The sequence below is a fragment of the Paroedura picta genome, chromosome 10 (genome assembly GCF_049243985.1).
Source record: "Paroedura picta isolate Pp20150507F chromosome 10, Ppicta_v3.0, whole genome shotgun sequence".
Taxonomy (NCBI): Eukaryota; Metazoa; Chordata; class Lepidosauria; order Squamata; family Gekkonidae; genus Paroedura; species Paroedura picta.
The window spans coordinates 87561416-87585980 of record NC_135378.1 but is presented as its reverse complement, the minus strand read 5'-3'; the positions used below and the strand labels follow the sequence as shown (position 1 = coordinate 87585980).

The 24565-nt window shown below is 57.6% G+C and overlaps 1 protein-coding gene across 2 annotated transcripts in view; it reads left to right on the top strand.

The window, feature by feature from the left end:
* The window catches only part of EXOC6B (exocyst complex component 6B), a 131903-nt gene that overhangs the window by 65192 nt on the left and 42146 nt on the right, over positions 1-24565 (top strand). Inside the window, exons 7-19 of one of the 2 annotated variants that reach the window (XM_077301354.1) lie at positions 660-818; positions 1518-1586; positions 4335-4418; positions 4514-4560; positions 5627-5747; positions 7001-7072; positions 7666-7763; positions 8917-9022; positions 9699-9808; positions 12334-12445; positions 13577-13711; positions 16278-16457; positions 18456-18485. In XM_077301354.1, the coding sequence (XP_077157469.1) occupies positions 660-818; positions 1518-1586; positions 4335-4418; positions 4514-4560; positions 5627-5747; positions 7001-7072; positions 7666-7763; positions 8917-9022; positions 9699-9808; positions 12334-12445; positions 13577-13711; positions 16278-16457; positions 18456-18485 (1323 nt within the window). The remainder of the gene's footprint in view (positions 1-659; positions 819-1517; positions 1587-4334; positions 4419-4513; positions 4561-5626; positions 5748-7000; positions 7073-7665; positions 7764-8916; positions 9023-9698; positions 9809-12333; positions 12446-13576; positions 13712-16277; positions 16458-18455; positions 18486-24565) is intronic. The other variant, XM_077301355.1, reaches the window with a different exon arrangement.

Below are 24565 nucleotides of genomic sequence, written 5' to 3'. Positions count from 1 at the left end.
ATAGGTCCGAAAGGCAGGGGAAGGGGGTCCCGTTGGGCCTCTGGCGACACCTTTGCAATGTCTCTTGGGCCTCAGACTCCAGAGGGGGGCGCTTGGGGGGGTTGAAAGGGGGCTAGGCCTGGCCGCAGAAGAGCCGGCCCCTCTCTGGAATGTGCAGGACGGCACTCAGGGGGAGCAGCCGTCCTTCCGTCTCCTTCCAGCCCTCCTCCTCTTTGGCACCAGGAGAGCTGGGCAGGGATTCCTGCCTCTCTCTTCCATGCTGGGTCGTTGGAATCGATCCGTGCTCTGTCTCTGCACCATCCCATCCAGACGGACACTATCCAGTCCAAATGAGTTTTGAAAAGAGAAAAGAGGTCTCGGCTGTTTCCTGCTTTCAGGCCTGCGACGCCCCAGACCACAGGGCTTCTGAGGTTGCTCTGAGCCACGGGGTGCTCTGCTGGTTACTGGCACGGCGCCCCAGTTCTTCCGGCAGCAGGAGCTGCCTGGCTGCCTGTCCAGCTGGAGGGCTCCCGGGAAGTGCCACAAGGAGGTCTGCTTGGCAGTGCTCGGGGGCTGAGGGCAGTGAGTTGGGGAAGGCCTTCAGGGAGGCCTTCAGGCCAGGGGCTCCGTGGGCAGGCTGGGCACGCAGTGACTGCCTCTCCCATCGGCTTCTCTTCCAGGCTCAGCAGCAGAGGAACCTGGACAACTTGGTGGCTCAGCCCTCCAAGACTGGTGGCCGGAGGGTCAGGAGGGAGGCTTGCCTGGAGGGCAAGAGCAGCAGCCCAGGTTCCGAGCAGGATTCAGGGATCTTGGATATCGAGGAGGAGGAGGAGGAGGAGGTGAGTGCTTGCCGGGGGGGGGGGGGGCTGGGCTGTGGTGCTGCCTACTCAGGGAGAAGCCATTCCTTGGATTGGGCCCTGGGGGTGTGCTGTGGGCTGCTGCCCCTTTGTGTTTTGCCCTTTCACCTCCCCGTCCCTTTGGTGCTGCCCTCGTCCTCAGGTACCTGCAGTTCCGTGGGTGGCCAGAGGATGGCAGCAGATGCAGTCCTTGGAGTACAACGTGCAGCACGCTGGATGTGGGGGGAGGGGGGCATGTGCGTGTCCCCACTTCCCCCTCTTAGCACTGATGGGGAGGATGGGAGGGGGACAGGCCCCCAGTTGGGGGGGGGCAGGAGGCTCATTAAAAGCACATTCAGGGGCTGGATGCTGAGCTGCCCTGGCTTGATTTGGCAGAAGTTAATGGGTAGCACCGCCTTTGATCCTGTGCTCACCACCCCGGGCCTTGGGCCAGCTTCCAGTTCCCCACCCCCACGCCCCCAGTGCAAGGGGGGAGTTGAAGTTGAATCCCGTGGCTCTCTGGGGTCTCTGGATGCCCACCTGCCACCTGGTCTGATCTTTGCAGGGCTACTGTCCTTGGCCAGCACAACACAAGGAGCAAAGGAGTCTGGGAATCACCCCTGTTCAAACCCCCCCCCCCCGCAGCTCCCCTCTCCTCCCCACCTTCCCTGTTGACGGTGTTCTTCTGGGGTGGGCTCCTAGGTGCCTGGGGCTCAGGAGCTGGTGGATTTCTCACCGGTGTACCGTTGCCTGCACATCTACTCCGTGCTGGTGAGTGTGCTCTCTTTCTTTCCTCCTCCTCTGCCCAGCAAGGCTGAAGGTGATGCGGGGGGGGGGTGGCTCTTGCCATCAGGAGCATCAAGGGAACCACACCCACCCACCGCCTTTGATGTTTTAGCCCTGCTTCTAGGGGTACATTGATATTGTGGCTGCCTTTTTAAAAACATTGCTGTAGAACTGTAGTGATGGGGTTAGCTGGTTCCCTGCATTCCCAGTCTTCCTTTTAAGAAGAAATCAGCCTCTCTGCTTTGCCCAGAGAGAGCGGGGGGGGGGGGGGACGGGGACGGCCTGTCTCCTTGCAAGAGGGATTCACTTTTTAAGAAATGGAGTCTGGGACTTCAGAGGACCTGCTTCAAGGATTGCCACAACAGTAGAGCAATATTTTAGTGGTGTCTCTGGAAATTAAAACGGCACCGTTCATCTCAATTTCCTTTAAGCTCCTAGGGAGAGCTTAGGCTTGCTTCCACCTAGAACCCACCCAGGTGAAACTCTCTTTCAGAGGAATCCACTTTCTTCCCGTCAGGGAGCTGCCTTGGTGGACTGCCAGGGGTGTTACTAAAGAGAGAAGGGATTCCTGTTGGGGGCCATTCCTCAGGCTTGAGAACCTCCCTTGGAGTCGTGGGTAAGAGTGGCACCTGCCAGTCTGGAGACCAGGTTCGATTCCCCACTCCTCCTCCAAATGCAGCCAGCAAGATGGCCTTGGGCTAGTCACAGTTCTCTCAGAGCTCTCTCAGCCACACCTACCTCACAGGGCGTCTGTTGTGGGGAGAGGAAGGGGAAGGTGTTTGTAAACCGTTTTGAGACTCCTTGGAGTAGCAAAAAGCAGGGTTGCAAAAGCCAGCTCTCCTCTCTTTTGACTGAGGGGTCTGGCAGGGTAAAGAGCAGGAGTTTGGGGGACTGCCAGGATGCACTTGGCCGAGGGGAGCACCACCCCCCTGGTGTGGAGGACGTTTCCCCAGGAAGACACTGTAGAAAGGAGCGAAGGCCTTCCCAGATCAGCTCAGAAGCAAGTGGAGGACTCGGCACATTCTAGCGTTCGGTTGTGCTTCATGTAACGCAGGCCCTAAAGACAGTGTGTCCCTCCCTCCCTCCCTCCCTCCCTCCCTCCCATGCGGGCAGTGTAGGGAGGACCCAGTCTGGGGGAGCAGAGGTGGCTGAGTGGCTGCCACTGAAGGGACCAGAAATGGTGAAGGGGATTTGAGCCCCAGAAGGGTGCATTCCCTGCAAGCCAGAGGGGAGCTGTGGAGACGCTGGTGGGCTGTAAAGGGCTGGGCGGCTGGGAGCAGGAGACGGGGAGGAAACCTCAAGGGACAAAAAGAGAGGGCAGCGCGTTCTCTGCCAGTCTTGAGGATCCTGCCCTGTGGCATGACGCCTGGAGTGGGGGAGAAGACTCCGGAGTAGAGCTGATTTCTCTTGGGGGGGGGGGCAGACTGGGAAGAGCCTTTCTTGCCTGGGTTTGTACTGGGGCACAGATGGGGAAGTAGTGCGGCCCTCTAGAACAGGAGCGGCACCGAGGTCTGCCGTGTGGCTGCCCGTTTGCCAGGTACTGCCTGGCTTCTTTGGGTCGCTTCCTGGTGTGTCTCTTAGTGGAGAAGGCATCGGAGGAAAGCAACGTGCTCAAAGTGACATTTTGCCAGAGGCCAGAGAAAAAGCACTCTCTGGATGGAGCCCGTGGTACGCTCTGGAACGTCTGCTCCTGACCCGAGGGAGACCCCTGGGGGACACTTCTCTCCCCCCCCCCCAAGACACCCGATGCTGATCGCTGGGCCTGCTTTCTACGCTGTGCTCAGATCGCCAAGGGTCAGCGGTCCGGCAGGCACCAGCAAAAGCATTCCCATTGGCTTCAGCCGGAAGGATCATAATGTAATCGCTCTAAAAAATGCTAATATTTGTCTTTGACAATAGCGGCAGCCAAGAGCTTGGCTTGCAGTTGAAAAGGAGCCCTTTGAATAAAGGCTGCAATATTTATTATTTTCCATGAACCCGACCTTCCTGTCACCTCACTTTTATGGCCGGACAGCTTACGTGTGCTGCGCCAGTCCTTATCAGCAGGGCAGGAGTTCCCACACTGCAGCACGAGGTCAGCCGCTGGCCATGGTCTTGGGGGCAGGGCCAGGCACCTGCAAGCTCTTCCTGGCTGCAACAGCGGCAGACCGTATCAAAGAGGCCAGGAGACTTTCCAGGAAGGGCTGCCCCTGGGCAGGAAGGGCAGCCGGAGAGGGAGAAAGCAGACCAGGGTCACAGAGGGCCTCTCTGCTTGCTGGGCCCAGGGCAACGGGTGTGTGTGTGTGTGTGTGTCCTTTTGTGTGTGTGTGTGTGTTAAACCTTTTGTGTCCTGTTTTGGGCAAAGAATTCTCCCCAAACACCTGATGGTCAAATCAGAACCGAAACAGTGTGCAATAAACTAGGCAATTGTAATGAAAAGGACAAAGGAGTGATCAAAAACGGCCCCCGTCCGGATAAATATCAGACCCAACCATGTCAACAAGCCCGCAAGGCTGAGATGCTTCTGAGGGCGCTGCTCCTCCATCCATTTCATTTCTCCCTGTCTGAGGAGGACCATCCTGGCAGACCCTCCTGGGAGTTTCTGTCTCTTCCCTTGCTCCAGCGTAAAGCGTGGCTCGTCTGGTAATGGCCCCCGCCAGCTAACCTCCAGGACGCCCCTCGAATGCTGCTGCATTCCCAGAAGACCCCTGGGGGGCAGCTGGTGACGAGAGCATGGCCGTGTCTCCTTTGCAGGGGGCTCGAGACACCTTTGAGCATTACTACCGGAAGCAGAGGCGGAAGCAGGCCCGGCTCGTCCTGCAGCCCCCTTCCAACATGGTAGGGCTTTGGGGGGCAGTGGGGGAGCATCTGGGGTGCTATGCTGGCCCCGTCTTGGTCGGGCTCATCTTCTGCTCCTCCCTTCTCTTTCCCAGCACGAAACCCTGGATGGCTACCGGAAGTACTTCAACCAGATTGTGGGGTACGTTGCCTTTTGTTCCTATCTGCTCGCCTGGGCCCCTGGCTGGGGCGGGGCCAATGACTCCCCTTCTCAAAAGAAGAGGCAGCTATTTCTCTTCCGGGCGGGGGGGGGGGGAGCAGCAGGAAGAGGGCTGATAGCTGCTACGGTTGCTAGTTGCTACCTTCCAGGGGGCACTGAGAGATCCCGTGCTGTTGCCATTGAGCTCCGGACAAGGGAGTTCCATCCCCTGGGAGAGAGGCCTCACAGGGCAGAGAGGCCGAGGCCTTCCTAAGGACATCGCAGAAGCCCGGCTGGATCAGCATCCCATCTTTTCACACAGTGACCAACTAGTTCCTCTGGACAACCAAAGGCAGGGCTTAGAGGCCAAGGCCTTCCCCAGATTTGGCTCCTGGCCCTGGGACTCAGAGATTTTGTGCCTCTGAATGTGGAGGTTCCCTTTAGTCACCATGACCAGTAGCCACTGATAGACCTCTCTCTCTTCCATCAGTCCGTTTAACCTTCTTTCAAAGTTCTCAGTGCCAGTGGCCATCACCGCACCCTCTGGGAGTGAGTTCCACTGCCTCAAAGGCAGCTGAACCCAGGGAGAGTCTCAACTTCCCTCTGGATCCCATCTCCAGAGCATCTTGTGGCTGAACGCAGCCTGGGGAACGAAGCCTTCCAGGCCCTCCAGGCAAGCCACCAATCCCTTGAGTCTCTTGCTGGGCCTGCTGGCCGCCAGAGGCTTTTAATGCCTGCCCCAGGTTGGGCATTCCTTGGAGACTAGAGGGTGGAGCCTGGGGAGGGTGGCTGGCAGGGATGTGATGCCCGGGAGTCTGCCCTCCAAACTGGCCATTTCCTTCAGGGAACAGTTGTAATTCCAGGAGGTCTCCTGGCCTCAGCTGGATGTCGAGGCACACAGAGGCATGGCGGGGGGGGGGGCAGGGGAATGGCCTTGTGCAGACCCTTTTCCTGAGACTGCATGACTGGCGTTCATGCATGACCGTTCCTGCTCACTGTCAACTGCGTTGTGCCAGGTCCTCTCCATGATCGGGTGGTCTGGGTTCTGTACTTCTTGCCTCTTCCGTAGCTTCTTTGTCATCGAAGACCACGTCCTGCATACGACGCCGGGCTTGGTGGACAGAGCCTACCTGGAGGAACTGTGGGACATGGCGCTCTCCAAAACCATCGCCGCCCTGCGGACTCACTCGGTGAGTGGTGCTGGAGAGGCTCAGCGGAGGCCTGGCATCTCGAGCAGCTTCCCCAGAGGGCGGGGCTTGGGCGCTGAACAGCTGGCAGGGAAAGAGGCTCCAGCTGCCCCATCCCATCAGCCTCAGCAGGTTTCTCCGCCACCTGCTGCTCTTGGGATCACACCTGGGAATAGGGCGGCCCGAACTGCCCCAGAGCGCACAGCCCTACCTGGGAGCTGCCACGGTCGGTCTGCAGGCACTGACCAAGGCCCAGTCCAAGCAGGGGCTCCAGTTCTCAAGGGCAACCCATTGCAGCTGGTGCTGGGTCACGTCAGGAGCACCCTTGTTCTCTGAGTGGTGAGGATCTGGCACATTCCGTACTTGTCGGGTTCTTCTGTACTTGTCGGGTTTATCCAGGGATCCCCAGCCTTTTAAAGACCCCAGCCACCCTTGGGATTGTGATACAGAGTAGTTGGCCCAACCACAAAATGGCTGCCCCAAGAGGCGGAGCCAACCACAGAAGGGACGCCGCAGGAAGCGGAACCTCCCACCCCGAGGAAACTCGAGTGCAGGAGAAGGGTGGCGATTTTAGAAAATACACTGGAAAAGAGGGATGAGAGAGAAGGAAAGTCACCCGAGGACAACCACTGCTGCTGATGCTGCTGCTGCTGCTGCTGAAGAATCATAGAATCATAGAAGGGACCTCCAGGGTCATCTAGTCCAGTCCTCTGCACAGTGCAGGAACACACAACAGTGACAACAGCCTCCCCACAGTGACCCCAATTTCATGCCCGTGTCCCCAGCCTGGCCCGGAGGGAATTCATCCACCATCCTACAGTAGTGATCCGTGATTCCCTGGCGATGCAAGGAAGGGCCACGAGAGACAAACATTGGCAGACCCCTTCCTGCCCACCCGCCCACCATCTTCTGCCCAAGTTCACAGAGTCAGCATCTGTGTCAGGTGACTGCTTAAAAGGTTCCAAAGAAGGAGGACCCACCAGCGGCCGAGGAAGCCTGAAGTATTAGTCCAGTCCGTTCAGCCCGTCAGATCCCTCGTGGCGAGTCAGCGTCCTGGTTTGGGGAGTGGCTGGCCTGGCCCCTTCCAAACAACACTTGGGGGGGGGCATCGGGAAAGGCTTTGGTGGGTGCCCTGGCGCATTGTGGCCCCCCCCCGGGTTCCGGCCAGAGTCCCTCGCCTTTAGCACATTGCAGGATGGCCAAACGGTCTTGTGCCAATTCGAACAGGGGAATGAGCGGCTCTTTTTCTCTTCCAGTCCTACTGCTCCGACCCCAACCTGGTCCTGTATCTGAAGAACCTCATTGTGCTTTTTGCGGATACACTGCAGGTGGGCCCTTGCCTTTGGCAGAGACTGGCCCTCTGGCCTCCGGGCCCAGCCAGCCCTCCCAGCCTTGGAGTCCGCCCCTTCTCCCCACTGGCCCTTCCCTCCCTCCCTCCCTCCCACCTAGTCCTCGCCTGCTTTTGTCCTGGGATGGGCCCTGGGATGGCCGGCACCAAGTGGGCCCGGTGCTTCTCTTCCTGGGGGATGGATGCCTGGTGGTGGAGTGGGTGTCCTCAGCCTGACCCGCCCCGCAGAGGTGTGTGGGCTTGAAACGGAGAGGGAGGGGGCCATGACGCAGCCCGGAGCTCCTGGCAGGCAGGCTGGGACAGAAGCGTGGCAGGGAGATGCCCAACTTGCCCCCAAGCTTCTCCCTCCTGGGTTCTTCTCACACTTTCTCAGCTGCTGCAGGGCCCCTCACAGATCCCTGGGTGCCCTCGAGCACTGTCTTTGGGGCCAGAATCCAAGGAACTGCTTCCCCAGTGCCCCAAGCCTGTCCCGGGTGAAAGGGACACAGAGGGCGGCCTGGACCGCAGCTCCCTCTGGGTGGCGTGGCTGGAGCTTCCCTTTTGGGCTTTTAACGCTGCATCCTCTTTGCCCAGGGCTACGGCTTCCCCGTCAACCAGCTCCTGGACTTGCTGCTGGAAATCCGGGACCAGTACGGCGAGACCCTGCTGAAGAAGTGGGCGGGGGTCTTCAGGTGAGGCTGCTGGGGCCGCTTTTGACCATGCTGAGCGAGGGTGCAAAGCCAGAATGTACATGCTGTCTTACACTTCCTCGTGGCCTGAACGTGGCCCACGTTGCTGTGGCTGGGTCAGGTGATGCCTCTGGAGGGCCTCCTGCAAAGCTGCACCCCAGCCTGTGGGGGTCTCCCCAGGTGCCCTGGGCTTTCACAGATTGCCCTGGCCGCAGCCGTGAGCCACCGGCTCACTTAAATGGCACGCCAGTGGTCATCGCCACGTGGAATGGGCTGCGTGGACTTCTTGGATGAAAGGCCTGGGACTGTGGTGTTAGGGCTGGGGAGGGGGGCAGATGGCATGCTTGCTGGTTTTCCTGTGAGATGTGCTCTTCTCTAACTCCTGCAGTGACCTAGCGTATAGAAGGGCTTTTAAACATTAGAATCACAGGATCACAGAATCATAGAGTTGGAAGGGGCCATGCAGGCCATCTAGTCCAACCCCCTGCTCAATGCAGGATCAGCCCTAAGCATCCTAAAGTATCCAAGAAAAGCGTGTATCCAACCTTTGCTTGAAGACTGCCAGTGAGGGGGAGCTCACCACCTCCTTAGGCAGCCTATTCCACTGCTGAACTACTCTGACTGTGAACATTTTTTTCCTGATATCTAGCCTATATCGTTGTACTTGTAGTTTAAACCCATTACTGCGTGTCCTTTCCTCTGCTGCCAAATTCAATAAAAAATTTGTATGCTGCCTTCTGTCCAATTAAAATCTACAAAGCAACAAACAATAAATCACTAAAACATTTTAGCTATTAAAAATGCAGTTAAAAGTATAAAATAATTTAAATCAGAGGAATACACACATACACGCCCCCAGGGTGGGGGGGCTTCTAACCAGCAGTGGGGGGGGGTGGCAGATCGACCCAGAAGGACATCACTTGCTGGCCAAAGACTGATCAAGGGAGACAGACAAATCTCTGGGGAAAATGTCCCAAAGTTTTGGTGCTGCCACTGAGAAGGCCCTGACGCAGGGTGCTGCTTGCTTTAGTGGCCTTCTTGTGCGGCTGATGTCCCAGGAATGGAGCCTGTGGCCCAGACATATCGACAGGGGACGTCTCCTTTCTAGGGAAAGGCTCTCCCCACAGTACATGTGCTGTTTTGTTGTCTTTCACAGAAATATACTTGATTCGGATAATTACAGTCCCATCCCGGTGGTCTCCGAGGAGCTGTATGAGAAGATGGTGGGGCAGTTTCCCTTCCGTGATGCAGAGCTAGAGAAGGTCAGTGGGAGTGGAGTGGAGTGGAGAGGAGAGGAGAGAGGAGAGGAGAGGAGAGGAGAGGAGAGGAGACAACTGGGGCGGCCAGATGGCTTTAAACTCTCCTCGGAGTTATTCAGGAAGGGGCTGTCTGGCTGGGTATCGCATGCTGCCCTGGGGGGGGGGGAGATCACCCCCCTGACCCAAGAGATTCCTTTCACTGACAGACAGACTTCCGACCTGTCGCATGGCGGCTGAGTGAAAGATTGTGCTTGGATAATGGCTGCTGAAATCTCCCATTCTGCCAAACAGGAGAGAAGGGCAGTTTGGCACACTGTTGATGTGGGGGTGGGGGGTTGGGGGTTGGGGTATGTGTAGGTTAGCAGAGGAAGAGCAGCCCCCCCCCCGGAAATGGGCATTCTCTTTTTGTAAAGCCATTCTAATTCTGCCTCCGATTCCCCTCTCTCTGGGTCCTGAGGCCCCTGTGCCCGGATCCACTCCTTTCCTCTTGCTCCTTGACGAAGTCCCAGATCATCGGAAGGCGCTGAGTGGTGGTGGTGGTGGGGGGAGCCAGGAGGGGCCTTGCTGCAGAAGTGGCAGCCAGCTGGGGGAGGGGGAGGGCTGTGCCCCACAGAGGGTCGGAGGGCAGCCAGCCCCTCCCTCGAGCCACTCTCTGACGGACTGGATCTTCTCTTCACAGCAACCCTTCCCAAAGAAGTTTCCCTTTTCTGAGTTTGTGCCCAGAGTTTACATCCAGATTAAAGAATTCATCTACGCCTGCCTAAAGTTCTCTGAGGATCTTCACCTCAGGTGCGTTACCCAAAGGCTGGCGAGTTGACTGTTCTTGCACCCGTCCATCCCAGACAAAGCCTTGGCCAGCCCCCCCCCCCACCCCGTTTGACCAGCAGGCCAGCCCCAGCACCCCTGCCCCCCCCCCCCGTCAGCTTAGGCACTGGGAAGGGTCCAAGGGTGGAGGACTGCTTGCCGGTGACCCTGTTGGGTGGGAGAGGGTGGGAGGGTCTTTGGAGAGCACCATGAACAGAGAAGGTGATGGGCAGCTTGCCCGGCAGAGAGGGGCCAGGAGCTGGCCCTGTTGGGCTGTTGCCTGTGGTGAAACTAGATAGCCCAAGCACACTCGTGCCGAGCGGCTTACAGCGCGGAAGACGGGGCCGGAGTGAGGAGGTGTCAGGCTGCAGGAAGAGCTGTGGGGCACAGAAGGGCAGCCCTGGCCTCTTGGTGCCCTCCTGGGGCCCCTCTCTGTCCCTGAGGGCGAGAAACCGAGGTGACTCCACAGCCAGGCAGCCGGGGGGCAGAACTGCGAGTGGGGCAATGTGCCCACAGCGCCTCTTGCGTGCTCCTTGCGTTTTCTGCCTGCCACATTGGAAGTGTCTGTTTGGGTGATTGGGGCACTTGTTCCCCAGTGAGGGCTGCACCCTGGCTGGTCTAGGCCCGTGGCGAACAACCCCCTCCCCCCTGCTGTTCAGCCTGGCAAACGGAGGAGCCTTCGTGACCTCCTCACGCGGCCGGGTGCAGCAGCTGAGACTGTGCAGGCAGGGGCCACTGGCAGCCCCTCAGGAGGGGGGAGGGAGAGGGAATGCTGCGCGACTTCTCCAAAGGGGAGACTCCAGGCCGCCTCTCTGGCCGTGGCCAGGTCCTTGTCCTGCTGGTGGGGCTTTCAGGGCTGCTTCTGCTGGGCCCTTCCTTTCCCCTGCAGGCCACGTGGTCCCTGGTGCCTCGTTGTGCCCCCCCAGCAGCTCTGAGTGCCCCTTGGGGGGTTTGCTGGAGCACCTTTCCTCTTGGAGCAAGGGGGCTGGCTCCACAGCCTCATCTCAAGGCCGTTCCTCTTGGCCGGCCACCGTTGACGCTTCCTTTCAGCCTGACAACTTGAATGAGTTTTTCTTAGGGAGCCTGCCTGCTAAGCCAGCTGCGACTTCTCTCTGTCTGTCTTTCCCGCTTCTCCCTGTCATGTGCAGCGTGCCGGCAGTGGCTGGGGTCAGGCTGTCAGTCACAGCTGCTGCGGAGGTCGTGGTGCTGGTGCAAGGGTCCAGGGCTGTCAGGCGTCACTGTCACAGGCCGCTCTCTGGGCCCTGCAGCAAAGAGCACGGAGGTGTTTTCTCTTAATTAGGATTCCAAGCAAATGCTTCGAGTAGGTGTGTCCCCCCTCCCCCTCCCCCAGCCAGCGAAGGGTGGTCGATGCTTTTATTGCACAGCCAGCCAGCCAGCCAGCCCAGACTTCCTGCCCGGAGGGGATGCGCTCCTCCTTGCGGTGCCCCATGCAGAGTAGGGCTCGTGGGATGTGGGTCAGGGCCTCTTGGGAAGGGCCTTCCAAAGGCCCAAATGGGCAGAGCCATCCTCTTGCCAGCAGCCGTCCCGCAGCCTCGATCCTTCTGATTCAGGCTCCTTAGTGGGAAATTTAGATATCTGCCCCCCCCACCCGTTTTTGGTGACCAAAAGCAGACATTTGCTCCTGCCCAGCAGAACCCCCATTTGACACCCAGAGGGTCCCGATCCCATCCAAAGGCTCCTGGTAGTCAGGCAGACTGGCTTTGTCAAAGCTGCTGATCTTGAAATAGCCTGGCCACAGGATGCGGTGGTCCTTCCCCCGTTGAGGGTGAATCTGGAAACCCCCAAATCTTCCTGGCTGCAAACAGGAGTTGTGGCCTGTTAACTGCTTCAGACCCCATGTATGAAGTTCCTGGCATGGTCTGCAGAAGGCCCCGGCTCCAAGCCCCGACAGTCAGAAGGTGCAGAGAGCAGGTGAGGCGACAAGGCCTGTGCCAGAGGAGACGCTGGGGAGTCGCTGCCAGCACGGGTGGAACATCCTGACCTTGGTGGACCGGGGGATGCGGGAGAGGAAGCCCCCGCTTGACTTGCAGGAGGTCCGGAGTCAATCCCCGGCATCTCCAGCTCACAAGGAGCAGGCAGCAGCTGTGCCTGAGGAGACCCCGGAGAGCTGCTCCCTGTCTGAGTGGACGGCAGTGATCCTGAGAGGCCGGTTCAGTCTAAGGCAGCCTCACCTGTTTCCACCTGTTGCCTTCTACCGGTTGGGCCCTGAAGCCTCCCCGCCCGATGTTGATTTCTCCTCCAAAGTGGCAGGAAGTCGCCAGGATGTCCCTCGCCAGGGAGCGGTGCTTCTTCCCGGGCTGCTCTCGATGAGGACGGGGTGGGCTTCGATTGGTGACTCCCGATAAGAACAGCGCAGCACAGGAGCCGAGCTGGTCAGCCCAGTGGTCCATCTGGCCCGGCCTTCTGTCACTGCGGCAGCCTGGCTTCAAAGCAGCACTTCCTTTTGTATGTTCATAACAACTTCCCTTTTTTACATCTCTGCTCCTCAGCTCTACGGAGGTTGATGACATGATCCGGAAATCCACCAATTTACTGCTGACTCGGACACTGAGCAGCTGTTTACAGAACGTCATCAAGAGGAGGAACATCGGCCTGACAGAGGCAAGGGCTCCCCTCGAGTCCTGGGGGGGGAGGAGCACAGGTCACCCACAAAGCTGCTCCCCTCGCCTCCCTCACTGAGTTACTCTCGACAATCTGCTGGATTTAGAGAGGGAGAAAGAAGGAAGCAAGGAGGGCTTGCCACCCCTCTCCCCACACTTTCTGGGGTTTCCTTGAAGAGAGGAGGGGGCCTTAGTCTAAAAGGAAGCCTCCGCCCCCTGCTCGTGACCCTCCATTCTCCATTGCCTCATACATCCCCCCCCCACAATTACAAATTTTATCTAGAAGAAGAAGAGAAGAAGAGCTGTTTTAGAACAATGGGGCCAGTCTTGGAGTCTGCATCCTCTGGTGCAAGAAAATTCTCCTTCCCGGCAGTGGAAGGGAGGCGGGGAGGCAGCAGCTATTCCCTCCCCCCTCTTTAGTTTTAAACAAGCCTGCCCTGTGGCCATCTGCCTGCCATGCTGAAACATTTTCTTTTAAACACACTTTGGGGGAGGGGGGCATTTCAGCAGCAAAGGCTGAGTTCTGAGACAACCAAATTGGCCCTTAATTGCTGCTCAAAGGGCCTGCAGGTCTTTCCTCTGATTGAGGGGGAGGGGGAGCCTGTCGCTCAGGACTGATGGGGGGGGGCCTTCAGGCCAACTGTCTTCATGGAGCCCCCTCGACTTTTCGAGCAAGTTGATTAGTGGTTTCTTCTACCTCTAGCACCCATCTGGAGGAAATTCCTTTCCTAGAGAGTTGTGGCTGCCTTACAATACTTCGTCAAAAGATAATGTACCCTGCCTTCCTGCCTTCCTTCCCTTAGCCCTGAGTCTCCTTCCTTCCATCCTCCCTCCCTCCCTCCCTCCTTCCTTCCTTCCTTCCTTCCTCCCTCCCTCCCTCCCTCCCTCCCTCCCTCCCTCCCTCCCTCCCTTCCTTCCTTCCTTCCTTCCTTCCTTCCTTCCTTCCTTCCTTCCTTCCTTCCTTCCATTTCTAAACCACCTATCTCCCAAAAACACTCTCAGGGCCGTGTGACCGTGAGGTCTTCATGAAGGGGAGGGGCTGTATATTGTCAACTGTGGCTTTTTTTGGCCTGCCAATGACTTACTGCACAGCAACTCAGGGGTAAAATATGTTTTCCTCCTCACTTGGCAGCTGGTCCAGATGATAATCAACACCACGCACTTGGAGAAGTCCTGCCAGTTCCTGGAGGAGTTCATCACCAATATTACCAGCGTCCTCCCAGATACCGTCCACACCACCAAGCTCTATGGAACCACAACCTTCAAGGTGGGTCTGCTGCTCCGGGGGCCAGAGGGGGCCGAGCGTGGTCTGACCCACGTGGGAATACCCTGGGGATGGAGAGCGGGGCAAAAGCAGAGAGTGGTGGGCCCTGGAGGTACATACTTTAGAGGGTGGGCCCCAAGTCAGGCACCCTTACATTAGAAAGACTAGTTGGAGCAGCACCTAAGAGATTTTTCTTTGCCACCCAGCAAGCCCCTGGATTTATGTAAACTGCCCTGAGCCTTCGGGGAGGGTGGCATATAAATATAATAAATAAATAAATATAAATAAATTTATACCTGAGTGCATTTCTCTTAACAATTTGACCAGTGGGGAAGGCCCTTCACGGTGGAAACGTGTTTGGTCCATTCTGTGTTGGTCTATTCCATGTGTAGTTAGAAATGCGATGCTTTTAAATTATGACCATGTTGATGCACTTTAATCGGTTGATGCACTTGATGTAATAAATATTTTAAAATTTAAAAAATTATTTTTGCAGTTTGGGTTCCTAACTTTCCTGGTTAGGTTGGGTTTGGGGTTCCCTTTTTGGGTTTGTGCCAGGTCCATGCCCATGGCACCAGAAGGGCTCTGCACGGCATTCCAACACACCCACAATGGATCTGTGCAAAGATTTAGAGGCATGCATCACGCCAGCAGGGCACAAAGAGGGTGAGCAAAGTCTTGGAAGAAACCCTCTGACGAAGGGCAAGGGAAGCAGAAAAGCCATCCCTTGGAGTGTCCAGGGAAGCGCTTAGTGAGGAATGGGGGTAGGGAGCAGGGAGGAAAAGAAAGGAGAGGAGGGGGAGGTGGGCCCAGCAGGGTTGTGTCCTGGGGGGATAGAAGGAAACGCATGCAGGGGCTCCCCGATGGAATCATGAATGGCATTTCCTGGACCCTACTTTCCCTCCTCTGCGGAAACCCCAAGTGGCTGATGTGGCCATAAACACCATTTCATAAAGAGTGGCCCTTTGAAATGTTGAAGGTCCAACAGACTGTCCCATAGAAAGTCCCTTTTTCTTAATGATCTAAGTCATAGAATCCTAGAGTGGGAAGGGGTCACACAAGCCATGTAGTCCCCCCCCCCCTGCTCAGTGCAGGATCAGCCTGAAGCATCCAGGAGAAGGATCTGTCCAGCCGCTGCTTGAAGACGGCCAGTGAGGGGGAGCTCCCCACCTCCTTAGGCAGCCCCTTCCACTGCTGAAGTAGACTCCTAGAATCCTAGAGTGGGAAGGGGCCATGCAGGCCATCCAGTCCCACCCCCTGCTCAGTGCAGGATCAGCCTCCAGCATCCAGGAGAAGGATCTGTCCAGCTGCTGCTTGAAGACGGCCAGTGAGGGGGAGCTCCCCACCTCCTCAGGCAGCCCCTTCCACTGCTGAACTAGACTCCTAGAATCCTAGAGTGGGAAGGGGCCACACAGGCCCTCTAGTCCCACCCCCTGCTCAGTGCAGGATCAGCCTCCAGCATCCAGGAGAAGGATCTGTCCAGCCGCTGCTTGAAGACGGCCAGTGAGGGGGAGCTCCCCACCTCCTTAGGCAGCCCCTTCCCCTGCTGAACTAGACTCCTAGAATCCTAGAGTGGGAAGGGGCCATGGAGGCCATCCAGTCCCACCCCTCGCTCAAAGCAGGATCAGCCTGAAGCATCCAGGAGAAGGGTCTGTCCAGCTGCTGCTTGAAGACGGCCAGTGAGGGGGAGCTCCCCACCTCCTCAGGCAGCCCCTTCCACTGCTGAACTAGACTCCTAGAATCCTAGAGTGGGAAGGGGCCACACAGGCCCTCTAGTCCCACCCCCTGCTCAGTGCAGGATCAGCCTCCAGCATCCAGGAGAAGGATCTGTCCAGCCGCTGCTTGAAGACGGCCAGTGAGGGGGAGCTCCCCACCTCCTTAGGCAGCCCCTTCCCCTGCTGAACTAGACTCCTAGAATCCTAGAGTGGGAAGGGGCCATGGAGGCCATCCAGTCCCACCCCTCGCTCAAAGCAGGATCAGCCTGAAGCATCCAGGAGAAGGGTCTGTCCAGCTGCTGCTTGAAGACGGCCAGTGAGGGGGAGCTCCCCACCTCCTCAGGCAGCCCCTTCCACTGCTGAACTAGACTCCTAGAATCCTAGAGTGGGAAGGGGCCATGCAGGCCATCCAGTCCCACCCCCCGCTGCTCAGAGCCAGTGAGAGAGGTCACCACATCCTTAGGCAGTGGGTCTAGCCGATATTGTTCTACTTGTAGTTTAGAGCTATTACTTTGGGTTCTATCCTCTGCTGCCAACTGGAACCTTTCCCTGTCCTCTTTTAAGTGACAACGTTCCAGATACTTTTTAGAGAGAGCCCTCCTGTCCCCTCTCAGCCTCTCCTTCTCCAGGCTGAACATTCCCCAGTCCCTCGGCCTTTCCTCCCAGGGCTTGGTCTCCAGTCCCCAGGCCTCGCGTGCTGATTCCCTGGCACTGAAAGGGTGCCTTTCTAAAGGGCCGTGCGAAAAGGTTCCAGTGCCTCAGCTCCATCCGGCTCAAGTGGGAATGGGTGGGAGGGCGGAGTGCCCCTCGTGATGGTGGATGTTCAGTCCCTTGTGTGCCTCCCCGCCCCCCAGGATGCGCGCCATGCTGCAGAGGAAGAGATCTACACCACTCTGAACCAGAAGATAGACCAGTTCTTGCAGCTGGCGGATTATGACTGGATGGCTGCCGAGCCCACTGCGGAGGCCAGTGACTACCTGGTGGACCTCATGGCCTTCCTGCGGAGCACCTTTGCTGTCTTCACACACCTGCCTGTGAGTAGCCCCGAGTGCGGGAGTGTCAGGAGCTCTGTCTTCTGCCCTGGGACCTTCCAAGCCCAGCCGGGGCAGCGTCTGCCCTTTTGCTCACAAAGGTCACGGGCACTCTTCCCGGGCACTGAGCCAGCGGGAGGCCCCGCCCCACCACTCCTGCCTGATCACGAATTCTGGAGGGGGCGGGCGGGAATGAAAGCCAAGCCTCCCCTTTGCTGGCCATTGGGTCTTGGGTGGGGCTGCCCCCCACTAGTCCCCCACTCCAAGGTTCTCAAAGCCATTGAGCTGCCTTCTGGTCCCACTGCATTCAGCAGTGGCTTGCCGGGCTCCCCAGCAGAAGTCTCTCCCATCATCTGCTGGAGAACCCCCTGAGCCACGTCCCCTCGGTTAGCAGGGCAAATAAGTCATAGATATGCACAGGCTGCATGTTAGGATCAGGAGGAAAGGATTTTATTAAGGCAGGACCATACTTGGGAGTGCAGAGGAGGAGAGACAGAGAGAGCCCGACTACAGGGCTGCCTGGCAGAGAGAGAACGAGGGAGAAGCTTCCGAGAAGAAGCAGGAAATGGCCCTGAGAGTAGCAATCTAGGGACAGACAAGGAAAGACACTTAGCAGGACTCTCTGGCCTATCTAATGGTCTTCCTTCCTGCTGCCCCTTCAGGCTCTTCTTCTCTTCCTATCTTTGTACCCCAGACTTTGCCTACTCCAACACCTCCCCCCCCCACCCCCCGCATTGTGCTCCTCACATGACCCTGGATCCCGTTGTGTCAGGCTGCTGCTGGCGGCCCCAAGGGGCTGGGCCCCCAGGGGGTGACTCACGGGAGGTCTGTGAGGATGGGCCCAATGGCCTGGGAACCTGATCCTTCTGCCTCAGGCATGCTGCAGCACCAAGTGGAGGCAAATGCGAGGGACACCCGGCCTCATCCTGCGTTAAGCGAGGTCTCTGGGGAATGGTGTCCCAGGGGAAGGGGATGGCTCTCGTGGAGCAGGGCGAGCGCGAGAGAGGAAAAGCCCGCTGCTCGGTCCCTGACGGTTGATGGTTGTTTTAATTTCATGTCAGAACAGGGAATGCAAGTCGCCTTGACAGATCTGCAGGGATTTGTTGACTTTAAGTCTCGTGGAGACGGGAGGTTATGTCAACACCTCAGCTGGGGCTGTCAGCGTGACAAGGAAGGCCAGGAAGTTTTTTATTTGTTGGTGTTTTTCTGTTTTGACTGGGGGTTCCCTTTAATCCTCAGAGGCTTGTATCTTGATAACCTTTTGGGCAAGGCATTGGGGAGGTCAGGAGGTTAGGCTCATTGGGGAAGGGAAGGGGTCTTTCCGCAGCCCTCTGAAGCATAATCGACTCCAGCCGCTCAGCTTGGGCGCTTGACAGGGGGAGGGGGAGCCTGCAACACCGCCACCCCCACCCCCACCCCTTCCGAAGACTCCTGGCCAGATGGCAGGCCCTGATATCACACGGCAGCCCGCAAGCTCTCGGCCTCCTTTGCTCACCAGCGGAAGGGTCTGTCCCTTGGCACGCCGATGGTCCCTATGGAAAGCTCTTGAGCTCTTGAGCAGGAGGCCCTGCCAAAAGGATGGTGTCAGGTGGGAGGGAGGCCAGGTCTGGGGCAGCTGCCTAATTTAGCTGGCCTGATATTACTCTGAGCGTGCAGGAAGGAGGGCTGCCCAGTTTGGTGCAGCCAGAGGCTCTTTGGTCTACATGCACCAGCAAGGTGGCAGCACTCATGCATGCAGGAAGAGCGCGCTGGTGCCGGCCACTGCGCTTCTGGGCACTATTCGGAGCGCTGCTGCTGACCTCGAGGCCCGGAACCGTCCAAGGGCAGGACTGCTTTGGCCAGACTGCCGACCCCAGGGTGGGCCTGCTGCTCCTCTGAGGGACCCAGGTGCTCGGGCCGGACTGCTGCTGCGTGGTGGGCTCCTGGCTTATGGGCTGGGGAGGGGCTGCTTTCTGCAGAGCCGGCCTCCTGATGCCTGCTGTCTTGCAATTCCCTATGCAGGGGGATGCCAACGCCTATCCGACCATGCCGGTGAGTATGGCGGGCGTGCTTCTCTTCTCCCATGCACTCTGCTCACTGCTTGCACCTTGGAGGGGACTCTGAGGAAGAGGAGAGGAAGGGGCAGCCAGGCTGGGAGAGAGAGGGGAGAAGCCTTTGGGCCAGGAGCACAGCGGAGCCCCAGCCGCACTGCCAGATTTAGCTGACCAAGACAGTCCTCACTCTCTTTCTGTGCAGAGCACCTCCAAAGCTGCTACAGAATGAGTTAAGAACATAAGAGCATAAGAAGAGCCCTGCTGGGTCAGGCCAGGGAGGGTCCCTCCAGTCCAGCCTCCCGTCTCACCCAGGGGCCAGCCAGTTCCTTTGCAGGGCCAGCCACAGGGCAGAGAGGCCGAGGCCTTCCCCTGAGAAGACCCTCAGAAGAGCCCTGCTGGGTCAGGCCAGGGAGGGTCCCTCCAGTCCACCCTCCCATCTCACCCAGGGGCCAGCCAGTTCCTCTGCAGGGCCAGCCACAGGGCAGAGAGGCCGGGGCCTTCCCCTGAGAAGACCCTCAGAAGAGCCCTGCTGGGTCAGACCAATGATGATCCACCTAGTCCAGCATCCTGTTTCTCCCAGGGGCCAAGCAGTTCCCCTGGAGGGCCAGCAACAGGGCAGAGAGGCCGGGGCCTTCCCCTGAGAAGACTGCCACGGAAGGTAGGAGGTTCCCAGTCCCCTCCCCTAGCCCCAGACCATGCAGGAGCCCTCCACCTCCTTGAGGCACCGTCCCACCATCTGTTTTTGCCCTCTCTTCCTTCTTCGGCACTCTTGCTGCTGTGCCAGGGCAGGCGGGGGGAAGTACGAGGGCCCCCTCTGACCAGCGTCTGCCTTTTGTTCCCGTCTCAGCAGGGTCCCCTGGGAATAGCCTCCCCTACCTCCAGCGCCTTCCTTACGGTCTCAGAGGGCAGGGGTCTCCCAGCCCATGCTGGAGCAGCTGGCCCCGAGGTGCCTGTGGACCTGGCCAGGAGCAGCGCCTGCCCTCCGTGGAGGCCACCCCCTAGTGCCCATCAGGGGCAGCCGTGGGGGGGGGGGGCTTGTCCTGGAGGGCAGTCCTGAGGGGGCCTGGAAAGGGGCCCAAAGGTGGGCGGGTTTCTCCCACGAGAGATGGTCAGGAGGGGGCAGGGCTCGCCTTCACCCCACGTGGACTTTTAACTGCCATCTGTTTCTCTTCATCATCTAATTTGGCTTTCTGTAGTTAGTTGGCACTAATGGAGCCAGCGCGGCACTAACCAGTTTTCACTTTAGGAGGACTGATCTTTTGTTAGAAGCAGAACCTCACTGTGTGAGACTCGCCTCCCGCCCCAGAGCTGCCTTTGAATCCGGGTCCCCTCTGGCCAGTGCCTTTTGAAGGGCTGTGGGACCTCATGGGGTGTGCCTGTGTGTGTTGTGCTCTACCCAGGTGCCCTCCTCAGAGAGGCAGGGGATGCCCATCCTTCTGCAGGGCCTGATCTGTTTGTTTCTTTCCTTTTTGTGATTTGGCCGCAGCCCCAGGCGCAATCCCCAGGCCCGGCCGAGAGGGGTCAGCAGCATTGTGGGTGGCAGCTAGGAAGGCCCCTCCCTTTTGGGGGGGCTTTTAAGCAGAGGGCCACCCTGATCCCATGGCGAGATCACAAGAGGGAGGGCTGCACTCCCTTGGGTGCCCAGGGCTATGCCAGCGGCCACTTTGTTCATGAGGGGCACTTGGGCATCTGATTAATCAGCCAGCACATTGCATGTCAGGTTGCCCGCCCAGGCTGTCTGTAGCCCTCACTGGCCAACCCCCCCCCCTCCGCTGCTGCTGCTGCGGATGGCCCTGCAGAGAAGGCCCGGTCATGCCTGAAGCGGCCTTGACAAAGTGACCGTCACTGGCTTCCCTCCTTTAAAGTCTCCTGCCCCCGCAGAAACGGAGGGGCTGCAGGGACCCAAAGACCTCTGCAAGGTGCCTGGCAGGGGGCAGGGAATGTCTTGGGATAACTGGATCGTGCTTCTCAAGCTAGTGGGCGACTCAGTCCTGGCCTGATTTGGGGGCGTGATTCTGACGGTACCAGGGCAGCTGGGCACGCTGGACGTTGGACGGGAGTCACAGGGCCACCTTTGAACTGCTGCAGCTACTAAAAGGGCATCTTGAAAGCATTCTCTGGCCTGGATGGGGATGGCCGGGCAAAAACGAACCCACCATCCCTACCGGGGGGGGGGGGGGGAGGTGTCCACCTGTGGGCTGGTGAGCGCAGCACGTGGGAAAGCTGCGGCGAAGTCGTCAGAAGGCTTCGGGCCTCCGGGCGTCTCCTTCGTGTGTGCCGGCTTGTTCAGGGTCCTCCCAAGATGGCAGCTGCTTTCTATTTCATGGGAACTCTGCTCAGTGGAAAGAATGTGTCAGGAAGGAAGGAAGGCAGGAGCCACCCAAGACGCCCCGGAGACTCCTTGGGTGGCCCTGGACTGGCGGTCTCAGCCTCCATCTTCCTCTTCCCTCTGCCAGAGGCCAAGGAGCCCTGTCTCCCTCCGGCTTGGACTGCCCTGTGGGAGATGGCGTCTTTGTGCTTCTCTGCAGGCCCTCTGGACAGAGGTCTGGTGTCCCCCTCCGCCTGCCAAAAGGACGCACGAGCTTCATCTTGCACTGCTGCAGTTGGCTAGTAATTCCAGGATTGTTTCAGGATCTCTTGGTGGATCCAGAGTAGAAATAGGAAGGGTGTGTGTGTGTGTGTGTCATTCACCCAGTTTTCTTTCGCCCTTCCGCAAATGCTTGTTTCCTCAGTCTGCCCTGGGAGAGATCGTCTTGGCTCCCTCGTGTGTCCCTTTCTGCCAGAAAGTTCTGCTGGGCTTGGGGGCCAGGAGTGCAGTCAAGTTGCAGCTACTTATGACCCCCCCCCCCTGAGGTTTTCAAGGTGGGAGATGTTGGCCATTGCTTGCCTCTTTGTAGCAACCCTGATGGCATACTTATTTTAAAGGAAGAGGTAAGGCTGTGGGGTTGAAAAGCTCCATGCATTGCCTCTGGCTGGATCGAGAACCCAAACTGCATGCTGGGGCTGCTTGACTCCATCCCACAAGGCAGTGTCCTTCATCCGGAAAACCTTCTGGCCAGGTGGTGAGGAGTGCAGAAAACCTGGCTGCTAGTCAGGCACGGGGTGGGGGTGGGAATGAGGGAGGTATTCATCAGCGAAGGAAGGCAGGCAATTTAAAGCAGACGGACATGCTTCATTTTAGCAAAGCAGGTGTTTGACCTGCGGCTCTTGGCTACGGGGTGAGCCGAAGCCAAGGTGGACCCGACCGTCAAACGCCAAATACAAAAGGGTCTCTTTTTCTGGAGGAGGCGGGGGTCCCTGATGGACACCTGGCTGGAAGGAGGTGGCAGTCCCCCTCCTGGCTGTGGAATTTTGCTCCCCCCCCCCCCCATGGCAGGCTGGTCAAGCCAGACAGCCAGCCCACCGTTCATCCTCACAGCCACGTGGGACGTGGGAGTCAGGCTGGTTGGGTCCCCCTCTCCCCAGCGGACTTGGTGGCCGCGGGTGGATTCTTTGGAAGGATTCAGTGTTTGCGTGGTACCTTCCGGTTAGTGCTTGTGGCCGAAGAGAAGGCAGGGTTAAAAAGACCATGTTAATTAAGGCTATATTAATTTCAGATTAGGGCAGGAGTCAGCTTGGTGGGCAGGAGGTCCCAGGTTCAATCCTTGGCAATGTCTTGAGTTAAAAGGGCCAGGCAGGAGGGGACGGGAGAGACCTTTTTCTCTTCCTGTGACCCTGGAGAGCCGTGGCCCATGCGCGCGCACAAGCCCGATGGAGACCGTCATGGCCATGGTTACAAGGAAGAGGTAGAACCCCCCCGGCCCCTTTCTCCGCCCTCAGTACTTCTCCGATGTTCTGTTTAATTAGGTCAGGCTGGTATTGCTTGATGTCTCAGTAGTTTAAAGTTCAGGAATCTCAGCTCCCTTGAATCCTCACTTGGTGGACAAAATGGCGTCTCTATGTAAACCTTTTGTTCTTGCTTTCTAATAATTTATAATAATACAAAGGGATGCAGCTTGACTGACTTGAAGCTATCTAGAAACATCATGTCTGTGGATGAAAGTCCGCTACATTAGAGTCCAGGAGCCCCTTAGAGACCAATAAGATTTGGGGGGTATCCATTCTGCAGCATCCATGCTTCTTCGGCCAGGTGGCTGGCCAAGAGAGCAGCGACTCTTGAAAGCTTAAGGCTTTCGGAGATGCGAGTGGTCCTCTGCATCACGTGAACACTTGGAGCAGCCTTATTCTGAAGTCTGGCTGGGACTGGCTCTCCAGGGTCTCAGGAAGAGGGCTTTCACGTCCTGGAGATGCCGTGGGTTGAACCTGGGACCTTCTGCATGCCAAGTAGCTGCTCTACCACTGAACCACAGCCCCTCCCTCATCTTAGAACCATGGAGTTGGAAGGGGGCTCCAGGGTCATCTAGACCCATGCAAGGAACCCATAACTCACTGCCCACCCACAGTGAACCCAATTTCATGCCCATATTATGTCCCTCCTGCAAAAAAACCAGAATCCGGCCTGGAGGAAATTTGCCTCCCAACCCCAAAGTGGCCGTTGGCATTTCCCTGGGCCTGCAAGAGGGCCGCAAGGACCAAGCACTGACACCACCCCTCCTGCCCACCCTCTGCCTCAGCTCACAGAATCTTCATGGATGAAGAATGGTGGTCATTAGTACAATATTTGCAAACAGGATAATAGTTTGGATATTTATTTTTCCAAAGACAGGCCTGAACTTGTATTTGTCTTTAGGATATATACTGTATTCTTTTAAAAATATAAAACCAGTATATTTTCATTCCTTAATTAAACTGCACGTTGCAGCCAGCTGTGGTTTTTTCTCAGGGGGGAACAGGGTGACCCTGACGGGGTGCTGTGATTCCGGAATGTTTGTTCTGAGGGTGGCTGGGTTTCAGGAGCTCCTCATAAGGCCTTTGACAAGGTGGGTCCTTAATTAAAAAGGCATCCCTTCAGCTCTGCCCCTAATCCTCTAATTGAGAACACATTGCCTTGATGGGAGTCTGTTTTCCTGCCACCAGGAAAACCTCCACAGGTTTTATTGTTCCTCCTCTGTGCCCCAAGGGCTGGTCTGCAACCCAGGGCTGAAGTAAAAATGAAACTCATTGGTTTCCCAAATGCCCGTGAATCACGGCAAGGTTTGTGCTGAATGGCATTTAGAGGCTGGCCCAGGCCGGCCCCTCCCTGCTCACCAAGCGGCTTGGAGGCCTCCCTGCCCCTGTCTCCTCCCCCCTTGCAGTTGCATGGATCCCCTTTCCTCCCTCTTCTGCTGGCGGCTGATCCCTGCACCCCGTCTCGGGGGGGGGGGGGGCTGAGAGGTGGAGCGTTTTAACCCCCTTCCTTGTCCCCTTCCTTCCTTCCTTCCTTCCCCAAAAAACAAACAAAGAGCAAAGGCCAGAACACTTAACGTCTAGCTAGAGAGAAACAGGACAACAGTGGTGGAGGATCTACCTGTCAGTTTCTCTAAAGAGTGTCCAAATATTTGAAAATGTCCATGCTTAAAGGTATGGATGGAGGTCTTTGATCCATTGGTTGACTGGGGACAGACTTTTATCACTCCATGGTTGTAATGCGAGTCTCGGCTACAAGAAGGGCACAGGTGAGCCTGCAAGAATCAGGCAGGTAGTTTAAAAGTGCATAGGAATCCTCAAAAACTGAATATTCTAATGCAAAATTAATATGAGGGATGACTGGATATGCCCAAAGCAAATGTGTGGGGGATGCATCCATTCAGTGCAGCACTAGTGAGCTCAGGGGTAGACTCCCCTCCCCTCCCCTCCCCCCCAGGTGAGAACTGCTGTCCTCCTGCTGCCTGAGAGGGCAGGTGCAGGCAAGCCAGGTGGTTCTTCATCCCTCACTGAAGAGAAGCACCTTCCAGCCCAACACTTTGTGTCACGCAGTGGCCAAATCCCAGGAGACATCAGGAGCCCCACCCGTGGGGCCAGAACTCCAGGTACCCTTCCACTGCTGCCTCCCAACCACCAAGAAAATAGTTCTTGGCACAGGGAGTGACAAACATGTGGAATTCACTGCCAGGGAATGTAGTGATGGTGGCAGAATAAGCAGTTTAAATAAGCTTTTAA